Consider the following 10,753-nt stretch of genomic DNA (forward strand, 5'->3'; position numbering starts at 1 on the left):
AAAGGATTCAAGAGGCAACAACAGAGAAGACAATTGTCTCCTTTCACCATCCATACAAACCACAGGTGTACCTAGATATATTAAGATAAAATACAGAGGAGCAAGAATATGGCCATAGGGCAGGAAAATCCACCAAAGATTTGGTGGCTTCACAATAAAAATAATCTTTATGACGAAAGCTACCTTAAACCAAGTTGGAAGATAAAATGGGATGGTAAGAAGCACTGAATTGCTGTGTGGCATGGGGTGAAGGGGGTTCAGTAAATCCTTGGGTCTCAAGCCCTCATCACAGGGCCTTGTATACAGCTGGCACTCAATTATGGCTACTCAGCCTCTGCATGGACCTCAGTTGGACCTCTTCCCCTCCAGCGACTGGGAGCTCACCCCTTGACTGTCTGTCTTCTGCTGGGAATACTGTCCAAGCACCCCTGCATTCAGAGGGAGGGGAAACACGGAAGCTAGCCCGGAAGGCCCTGAGGGGGAAGCATCAGCCCGATTTGCAGATGGGGAAACAGGCCTTAGGGCACCCCCCACCCTGCAGTCACCCAGCACAGGTCCGGAGGCTCGGATTGTCACTTCTTTTTATTGAGTTACAAGTTGAGATGTGCAGGTTCGGTGGCATCAGGCCCCCAAATCTCTTCCCCCTTGGGTGACAACAGCTCCCAGCACTGGGGAATGGGGAGAGGGGAAAGGTCTTGGGCAATGGGGCGGGGCCCCGAGGGTCCCTGGATCAAGCACTGCAGACACGGAAGATAGCAGGGTGGGCGGCCAGCCTCAGCCATGGCCTTGATGGGGGAGGGGGCTTCTGTACAAGGTCATCCTCCACGGGCGTTCCAGCTGCCACGGGATGGGCCCCACAGGACGCAAGCAGAGAGCGGTGTCCACCTGGTTCCCTCAAACACCAGGCCCTGCCCAGCCGGCCTGGGGTTGTCTTCCCCGCCTGACCTCGCTCACCACCAGAGCCAAACAACTTGCCCAGGTGGTCCTGGCTGCAGACCTGGAGCCGGCTTCCATCCTGCTCCTCGCTCCTTGGTGATGCCTGGCCCGCCCAGCGGCTACTTCTTCTCCTCTGGGGGCACGGGCGGGGGTGCTGGCAGGGCTTTGGGTGAGGGTTCAGGCTCCCAGAGCAGGAATTCGTGGAGTAACGTGTTGACCGTCTCTGGACACTCCAGCATCACCATGTGGCTGCCTTCATCAATGAGCTTCAGGAAGGCCAGGAGCAGGATCTGCATGGGAGACAGGTTCAGGGCGGGTGGGGCCAGGATGCCCTGGACTCCCTGCCAGCCAGTCATGGCCCGAAACAGGGGGAAGTCCCTCCTGTAGTCTACTCTTCATCCCTCCACTTGTGCCCAAGAAGAAGCTGGAAGATGGCCCTGTTGCCCTGCTGGAGCCCAACTCGATATTCACTCCATATTTATTAAGTTCCAATAATATGTCCAGAGCAGGATTTCTCAACTTCAGCACTACTGACATTTGGATCCTTCTTTGCTGTGGGGCCATCCTGTTCATTTCAGGGTATTGAACAGCATCCCTGGCCTCCACCCACCAGATGCCAGTAGCACCTTCCCCTCTCCTCCGTCATGACAACCAAAAAGTCTACAGATATTTCTAAGTGTCCCCTGGTGGGGGTGGGGGGTGGGGTAGCAGAATCATCAGTGGTTAAGAACTGCTGGTCCAGAGCTATTCAAAGTATTAAAGATCCCAAGACCATTTTTTGGCAATCTCTGACCTGAAGACCCCTGGCCCACCCTCTCCAAGAATTCTGTAGCCTGTTACTGGTCACTTATACAAATCTCAGATGTGAAGTATTTTTTTATGTGCTGGGGGAAAATGTATAATCCTAACAGGTGGCCAGGGAAGCCCCACTTTCTGAATTCCACCTCTGACCCTCGATCTAACCTCTCACGTCCCTGGGGTTGGAAAATATAGCTGAGTCGTCCTGGGCTTCAAGTGGGGGATTTGGGGGTGTGGTGACCGGGGTGCCATGCCCTACCTCAGCCATGCGCTGGTCTTCTTCCACTGGCACAAATTTGTCGTGCATGCCATGGACGAGCAGGACAGGCACGGTGAGCTCGGCGTGGTAGACCTCATCGCCCTCGGGCCAGTACTGGCCACTCATCATGGCCCTCAGCACGAAGGATGACACATTGAATGCATTGCCCTCCTTCAGTAGCTGCTTCTCTTTGGCCCCTTGGCGGGCGAAGCCGGCTCTGGTGGTGGGGAGGCACTGCTGGAGCCCTTGTGCCATCCAGGCCACCAGGGGTGACCCCCATGCCAGCCCCAGTTGTACAGCCTCCCCTTCCACCCAACTTGGGGAGGCACTGCGGTCTGCCAGGGCTGGGGTCACTCACTTGAGGAAGCTCCAAGCCAGGCAGGGTGACAGGCAGTGCAGGACACACGTAGGCATGTTGAAGATGGAGCAGAAGCTGGGCTCCAGCGCTGTGGGGCCCCCGCCATTGATCATGATCACTTTGTGCACCAGGTCTGGGTACTCGTGCGCCAGGAACGTGCAGAAGGAAACACTGCCCAGTGGATGGGTGGTGGGTGGGGTTGAAGGGTGGTGGTCAGCAGAGTACAGGCAATGAGGGAGTTAATATACTCCCCTCACCCCAGAGGCAGGTCTTTGAAGGCCAAGATTCTCCCCCTGGGGACCATGGGTACCAGATTCGGGTGAATTATGTGTGGGGCATCTCGAATGCCCCAAAACTGTGAGCTTGTGTGCTGAGTGTGTGTGTGTGTGTGTGTGTGTGTGTTTTTTTGAGAGAGGATCCAAATATATAACTTTAATCAGATCCTCAAAGTCACCATGATTTCCAAAGGGGTAAGAATTACTTATTGCTAAGTGTTGGCAAAGCAGTCTGATTAAACTAACCCTTTGGTTGCCCTGAGAAAGTCATTTTCCTGTGAATCTCTTCCCTATAAGGATCTTCTCTCACTGGCCTCTGGTGTGCCATATCTTCCTGCCTTAGACAAGGTGGGAGAGTGCAGCCCGAGGAGCACCCCCCAGTCCAACTCCTCACTCTCTCTAAAGCTGGCCACTTGTTTTTGTAAACTAAGGTTACAATTCTGTAAATTTGTAAAATATTTTGTAAATAAAGTTTTATTGGAACACAGCCATGCCCACTTACAATTATGGCTGCTTTCCTGCTATGACATTAGAGTTGTGACGTTCCAGAAAAGACCAATGTATGACCACAAACTTAAAATATTTACTATCTGGCCCTGTAAGAAAAAATGTGCCAATCTCTGCTGTAAAGAGGGACAATAGGACAGGCAGAAGTCAGGTGAACCTGACTGTGCCAGTGACTCACTGTGTGCCCTTGGGCAGATTGCTTAACCTCTCTGAGCCTCCGTCTCCACACCTGTGAAAGAGTAACTGTGCTGACCTCATAGCATTGTTATGGGGTCACAGGAACTACCTCAGATGGGGGCTCATTTAATTGGAGGAAATCATTTAGCATAAGCATCCACTGTGGTGTTGTTATCATATAAACAAAATAAGAGCTATGTTACCTCCCATCCTAGTTTCTATTTTTCTGGGAATTTATGTAACATTTATTTTTTTTGTCTAATTGCATGGGCTACAACTGCTAAACTAGTGGTTCTCAACCTGGCTGGCTGATTGACTCTTGCCTTTCCCACTGGTAAAGGAAGGAGTGGTAGCCCTTGATGGTGATCAGACACCCAGGCTCAGAGCCTTCCATCAAGTGGACTCTCATCTGAATGCTAGATGGTATTATCTATCACCCCTTTAAGGGAGGGTAAATTATAGTAAACTGTGCCTTGTAAACAGAATTTAAAGGATTCCAATTAGCCCTTCCTTGGAGTTCTCTCCATGGTGACAAATTTTTTTTTTTTTTTAGGTGAAGTAATCCTTGGTTGACCTCACAGATTGCAAGGACCTTGTCGGCTTACAATCCCTTATTTTTCATTTTTTATTTACACTTACAGTACCTGGTCTTCCTAGATGGTCTCCCATCCAAGTACTAACCAGGCCCAATCCTTCTTAGCTTCTGAGATTAAATGGAATTGGGCACGTTCAGGGTGGCATGGCCGTAGACTGACAAATTTTTTAACTTATGTGAAGACAGTGTTTCTCAGCTGGGGTGATTCTGCCCACCAAGGAACCTTTGGCAGCATCTGAAGACACTTTTTATTTTCATGATCATCAGTAGATCATTGTGTTAGTGGCATCTAGTGGGTAGAGGTCAGGGATGCTGCTAAACATCCTACAGGGCATAGAAAATAATTACCTAATCAAAAATGTCAATAGCGAGAAACACTGCTTTTAAAAAATGCGAAACAATAGTACCGGTGGTGGTACAATCCCTGTCTCGTTGCAGATGTTAATGGGATCTTTCACAGAGGGAAATCAGTGTTTTACAAAGGGGTGTCCAGTCCCTACCAGCCCCCATCCCTTACCCCCACCCCAGTGTTGGCTCACCCGTAGGAATGCCCAATGAGCACATTTCGCTTCTTGGCATAGCGCTTGAAGATGGCGCGCATGTCCTCTGCCAACGCATAGAAGGTATAGGCTGCAGCCACCTGAGGTGCTGAGCTGGCCCCATGGCCGGCCAGATCGGGTGCCACCACCTCGTAGCCCAGGCGAACAAAGAAGTCCAGCTGCTCCTTCCAGATGGCCAGGGAGCCACCAACGCCATGGATGAAAAAGAGCACCACATCTGCCTGGGCACCCTTGCAGCTGGTGATGCGCTTCTCACAGTCAATGTGGATGGTCCTCTTGGGGCGCCGGGCTCGCCGCCGTCGCCCTGCGCTGCCACTCCCGCTGTTGCCCGTGCCCGAGTGGCCATCATTGCCCGCTGCGTCTGCCAGCTCTACCTCTAGAGAGGCTGGCGGCTCCCCGGAGCCATTCTGCCCGTGTAGGAGGTCAGCTCGTGGTGACCGGCCCAGATTCTCCACTAGTAACCTCCCGTTGCGGTACACGGTGATTCGGCGTTGGCAGTGGACCAAGCCAGACCGGTCCCCCTGGGCAGTGTCAGGCAGCGATGGAGGTGGGGTAGGGGCCGGAGCAGGTCCAGCGTGCTTCACCCGCAGTACACGCCCAGGCTTGACCTCCACGAAAGTGTAGCCATCGCTGGACTCCACACTCTCCAGCGGCCCCACTGCATTGGGTGGCGCGCCCAGTAGGCAGCAGAAGATACCGTCAGTCACCCCAGTCAGCATGATGTGTCCTGTGAGTGGGGGTGACAGCCAGCTCAGGGGCGGTGGAAACTCAGAGCCCTCCACCTCCACAGCATCTACTTCCCACACCTGGATCAGGTGAGTCACCCTGGGACACCACTTCTAGGCTCCAGTTTTCGAAGACCAAAGCTAGCCAAGCACCAACATGTTCCGTCTGGTCAGTGCCTGAGCAGTGGTAGGCTACCCTCCTGGGCCAGCTTAGTCTATCTTAGAGAGGACCTGTCTATGGCTGACAAATAAGGAGCATCCATAGTCGTGTAGTCAGGGAGGACTTCCTGGAGGGGGGGGGCATTGCAGCAAATGTGGCTCAGCGCTAAGGACCTCCCCAGTTCAGATTTATAGCAGCTATGGTTTCCTAAGCCCATTCATTCATTCATTCATTCATCCGTTCATTCATTCATGCATGCATTCTTTCAGTAACTCACTATTACTAAACTAACGTGTCTTGAGGGCCTCTGAAGGCATCTAAAACTGTGCAAATCTTAATGAGCCCCAGTCCCAGATTTCTGAATCTGAATCCTGAAAGGTGAGGCCCTTGGGGATGGGGTTAGGGACTGAGCTCCAGAGGCCTGTCCATCTCTCCAAGACCATGGGGTGCTGGGTCTGTTTCACAGACTGAACAAGCAGAGGCCCAGACACTAGATTCTGGGGGTCTGCCACACAAACCCCAATGGTGGACATGAGGACAGAGAAGGCAGTACTCTGCCTGGGGGCTTCCAGGCCTCAATCCTGCTCCCTGGGCCAATACCACTGTGTCCATGGCAACCACAGGCAGTTACATAACTCGAGGGGGATACCCGCGCAGCACACCCCCATTGTCTTGGCCCTGGAGATGGGACCAACTCCTCCCCTGTGCCCATCCTTGGAGCCGCGGGAATAACGCACGCTGAAGGCCTTCAGTGGACCGCACTTGCTGATGGAGGGGGAGCAGGCCGCATCCCCCTACTCTGGCGGGGTCCCAACCCCAGATTGCGGAGGAGGACACGTGCGCCACATCAGTCCCCTCCCCAGAGAGGTCCTTGCCTTCCGAGTGCCCGTCAGCCCTGTGGCAGGGTCAAGGCCACTGGGGCTCCGCAGCTTCCTAAGAGTCCGAGAGCGGGCTTTGTGGTCACCCTCCTCTGAAGTGGAAGCCGGGGGGACCTCGACATCACCCTCCCAGGGCCCACTACTCGCTCACCTCATCGAGGGTCCCCGGGCCCTGGGCAGGGCGGAGGGGTCCCCGGCAGAGAAGTCACCGTCTGCCTGCGGGTGCCGTTTACATGATGGCGCAGGGTCAGACCGGGTGCGTCTACCGCGGGCCAGAGCGGGCCCTGGTGGGTCAGCGAGGGGCCATCCCACCGCTGCTGAGCAAACCGGCCCTTTAAGTCTCTGCATGGGGGGCGGAGCCACGTACCGACGGACGGGCATCTCGACCAATCGCAGCTGCAGATTGACCTGGCCTAGTTAGACTATCAATCAGAAGCGGCATCTCCAGGATGGGGGCGGGCTCTGGAAGCAAAGACTTCGCCCCCTTCAGGGGCTTAAGGAGGAGGAAGGGATTGGGCCTGGCCCAGGGCCGAGGAGGGGTCGCAACCTGGGGTTTGCGGAGCTTCTAAGAGGTGGCACCCGGAGACCCCTCGCTGTGACTAAGATCCCTTCGTCCAGCCCCTGCTTCCGAACTGCCCTGTCCCCTCGAAATGAAGCCCCCATACCCCTTCCTCTGAGCTGATCTTTCTGTCTGGAGACTCCCAGATCTTTCCAATTTCAGGTGGGGAAATAGAGGCTCATAAAGGGTACAAGGTTACAAGGCAAGTGGAGGGGAGTCAGAAATGGGATTTGGAACCTCGGCTGTATGATTCCAAGTACTGGAAATTTATTCGTTAAACCGTTGAACAGAAGTCTTGGCCCTCTGGGTAATTAGGGAACTGGAGTTTCCCAGATCGGCCAATTTAACCGGTGACTCTGTGTTCCCAGCCGGAATCAGAGAACCAGGGTTCAAATGCAACCTTTGCCCTTTACAGATATGTGACCTTGGGCAAGTTGCTTTCCTGAGACTCCATTTATATTTCTATGAAATTAATCCTCTCATGAGTTCTCTATGCAGGTAAAATAGCACGGTAATCGCTCAATACTTTATTGGCATTATTGTACTGGTGTAGTATTATACTGGTTTGCTAAATGATGGTGTGGGTAGGATGGACTTCAGAGGACAGAGGTTCAGAACACAGGGCTTGCTCACTCCCATCTCCTGGAATTTGTGGCCAGAGCTGGATTAGGTCCAGCCACCCACTCCTGCCCACTCGGAGTGCTCCTGAGAGACAAGTTTATTCTTGCACTAAATGCTCCCTCCTACCAAAGCTGGGAGATGCTGGGGTGCCTACAGGAACTCAGCCCTGAACCTGGCCCTTGAGGGGCCCCTAGGCTCCCATGTGGGGCAAGGTTGAGCTCGAAACAGGGACAGGGCTGGGGGAGAGACTATCTGAAAAGAGTTTTTAAAAGATGAATAGGGAACACTAAGCAGGGGAGGGCGTGTCTTAAATTTAGGATGCGTGTGTGTGTGTGTCGACGGATTCACGTGCCTACCAAAGGAGCTGAATATTTTCCCTGCGACAATGGGGAGCCATAGAGGGTGTGTGAGAAAGGAAGGGGCTCAGATCTGAATATTAGAAAAATTCTTCTAGAGCCCAAATGGGGGCATTGCCAAGGGCAAGCTTGCATTCCATGAGTTTTACAGATTAAGAAACTGGATCCCGAAAAGGAGCAGAGCTCATCTCAAGGACATCCAGCTAACTCGAACTCAGGTCTCTTGGGCTCACCGCCAAGGGGCGGAAACTTGGCTGGGGCCAGAGGAAAGCTGCCAGCCAGCTGTATGCCATCTGCCGGGCTCCCGCTGGAGGTGGGAGGATCAACCAGCCGTTTCCTGCAGCTGCCACCAGCTGCGCACGGCCACCCCAGCGCACCCTCTGTCGGTCACCAGGAGGAACTACAACCCCCAGCAGACCCCGGGATATAATGCTTGTACACACGCGCAGGAACTGCCGTTGGCTGGCCCCTGCTGGTCCACAAGGGGAACTACACCCCTCTTAGGGTATGGCCTCTCACGCCTGTGGTGCGCAGGCGTAGAACTACAACTCCAGGAGGCCCCCGCGGCAATGTGGGCTTCTCTGTAGAAAAACTACATTTCCCAGAAGTCTCCGTTCCACGGCTGCGTAGCCTATGGGTTTCGAAATAGTTGTCGCGAGCGACGGCGGCGTGACCCGCGGCTAGAGATGGCTCTGGTGGGCAGATCTCCAAGTTGTCTCTTGGGTCGCGTTAATAGGTCGGCGGCGCTACTTGATGTTAGGTGAGTCCTCAGGGGGACCCTCTCCCAAATCTGGAAATTAAGTGGTGTCGGGAGCTGGCGCCAGCTGTTTACCAGCCACATGACTTGCGGGTGACTTGCGCACGTATGGAGCGCTTTTTGCAGCAAGACTCTGTCCCAGCAGGGATCGGGAAGCTCAGAGAGGTTGCTCAGAGAGGTTGAGCGCCAAGCAAAGTCACACAGCGACCCTTCTGACCTTTCTCGCCTTCTCTGCCCCCGCAGGTGGCTTCAACCCCAGGCCTGGCTGGGACTTCTCGACTCCTGGGGACTCCCGTCTACGCAGCCGAACCGGGGCAAGGCTCGCGGGAACGAGTACCAGCCGAGCAACATCAAACGCAAGCACAAGCACGGCTGGATCAAGCGCTTGAGCACGCCAGCCGGCGTCCAGGTCATCCTTCGCCGCATGCTCAAGGGCCGCAAATCACTGAGCCACTGAGTGCGACGCTGCTGGTGGGACCTCCATTAAAGCATTTCCCTCGACTCAGACTTCTCCTGCTGCTTTTTGTGGGGAAGTTGGACAACTCAGACATGAGTGCTTCTCCAGTTGTGGGGTTGACCCAGGGATAGAAGTCTGGGGGTAGACGGGAAGAGGGAGTGAGAGGTCAGATCTTGGCCAAGTCCCTTTTTACGCTTTTGAATTAGGAAGAATTTCACATTTATGGCAACAGCCCACCGAATAGTGCAGTGAGTGAATCCTGTGTACTCACCCAGCTCTGACCACCAATTATCCACAAACCGTTCTGACCCCTCCTGTGTTATTTTGAAGCAAATCTCAGGCATCTGGTTACTTAAATATTTCAGAATGCAGCTCTCCAAGATAAGGGCCCTTTAAAACGTAATCACAAAACTTTCACACCTAAAGAAAGTCAACAATTTCTTAATATCATTAAATGTCTAGTAAATGTTTAAATTTCCACTTGTGTATATATGTCTTAACTTTCACAGGTCTGGGAAGGCTTGTGGGGAGGTGGGAGAGGTTTGAATCCTCTACCTGCCCCTTGTGGATAGGCTGTGTGACCGTAAGCAAGACTTTATCCCCCTGAGGCTCATTTGGCTTTTATAAAATGAGGTGCTGTTTTCCTTTGTTGTGTCTTTGGAGTAATAATACTTATTAGCTTTCACTTATTGCATACTTTCTATGGGTCCTTTGCTCTCACCAGGCTGTCACTCTAGGGTTGCGCGGAAGGGGGAGAGGGGTGTTGATTTGTACCCTGCCAGTTTGGACACAGCGGAGTCAGGGCTAGGAGGAAGATTGTGAGGGCTATGGGAGCCCAGACGAGGCGCCTGACTTGGCCTTGGGAAGAATGCGGTCAGGGGAGGATTCTTGGAGAAGGTAGCAGGGTCTGGGAGGGCCCAAAGTGGAGGGGCTTGGACAGGGGTCAGGATAAAAGGTGGACGAAGGCCAAAGGTGCCCCAAATTTGGAGCCAAGGAGGTAGGACTGGATCCTTGGGGCACTGGGGAACCACGAGAGGTGTTTGAACAAGAAAGTCTGTCAGTTCAAAGATATTCAAAGAGCTGGTGCAGGAGCAGTTTAGATATGCTGAAACCTAAGGTTGGGACCCCGAGGAGGAAATTGGGAGTGTTAACGGTGTGCTCCCACCTTCCGGGGCTGCCGTGAGAACCCAATAAGATACCATGTTAAAAAGCGTAGCAAACTTGGAGATCTGCGGAACCTCCTGGAGTCGCGGACTACAAATTCCAAGAGGCTTCGGGGGCGCGGCCTCCGCCCGCTTCCGCGTTTCGCCGCCTCACTGCCTCCAAGTAGCAGGCGGAGTTTTGCTCCCTCAACTGAACTTGACCACGAAGGGTGGAGGCATGGCAACCAATGGGCGCTTGATTTACCAAGATCTGGCCACTGAGAGCTCGCAGAGGCCGCATATCCTGGGGCGGGGCTAGAGGGTGGACCAATGACGGGAGGGCGGCGGCGCCATCAGGGTGGGCTGTGCAGTGGCTGGAAGTTACAGTGCGGCGGGGGCTAAGAAGGCGGCTGTGGTGGTGGTGGCGGCGGCGGCTGAGGCGGTAGCTGAGGTGGCGACGGAGGAAACAGAAAATGGTAAGTGCGGCTGCAAGGCCCATACTCCCCCTCCACTCAACAAAATGGCGCCGCGGGCCCACCCACCTCCAGTAATCTCCGCGACCCCCACCTCCCTGCTCAGCCCCCTCGGGCCTGGCCCCGCCCCTCTTTCTGACCTATTACCTTCGACCTCCGG

At 54.0% G+C, this 10,753-nt stretch overlaps 2 protein-coding genes and 1 pseudogene across 3 annotated transcripts; 1 reads left to right on the forward strand and 2 right to left on the reverse strand.

The window, feature by feature from the left end:
- Nucleotides 1–564: 564 nt before the first annotated feature.
- ABHD8 (abhydrolase domain containing 8) lies at nt 565–6,608 on the reverse strand. 2 transcript variants are annotated; one of them, XM_025043795.1, is made up of 6 exons: nt 6,380–6,568; nt 4,445–5,192; nt 3,312–3,362; nt 2,352–2,522; nt 1,994–2,210; nt 565–1,226 (listed from the first exon to the last, which is right to left on the reverse strand). In XM_025043795.1, the coding sequence occupies exons 2-6, from the start codon at nt 5,182–5,184 to the stop codon at nt 1,056–1,058; spliced, it is 1,350 nt and encodes a 449-aa protein (XP_024899563.1). In that variant the 5' UTR covers nt 5,185–5,192; nt 6,380–6,568; the 3' UTR covers nt 565–1,055. The 2 variants fall into 2 exon arrangements, with proteins under 2 accessions (XP_024899563.1, XP_006904335.1); XM_006904273.2 differs by lacking the exon at nt 3,312–3,362 and having other exon boundaries at nt 6,380–6,608.
- LOC112477207 lies at nt 3,943–4,061 on the reverse strand (annotated as a pseudogene).
- Nucleotides 6,609–8,365: 1,757 nt separating the features above from the next.
- On the forward strand, nt 8,366–9,456 carry MRPL34 (mitochondrial ribosomal protein L34). The gene is made up of 2 exons (XM_006904274.3): nt 8,366–8,524; nt 8,765–9,456. Exons 1-2 carry the CDS (start codon nt 8,451–8,453, stop codon nt 8,976–8,978), a joined length of 288 nt encoding a protein of 95 aa, XP_006904336.1. The 5' UTR covers nt 8,366–8,450; the 3' UTR covers nt 8,979–9,456.
- Nucleotides 9,457–10,753: the final 1,297 nt, after the last annotated feature.

This window comes from Pteropus alecto, unplaced genomic scaffold (assembly GCF_000325575.1).
Source record: "Pteropus alecto unplaced genomic scaffold, ASM32557v1 scaffold160, whole genome shotgun sequence".
Taxonomy (NCBI): Eukaryota; Metazoa; Chordata; class Mammalia; order Chiroptera; family Pteropodidae; genus Pteropus; species Pteropus alecto.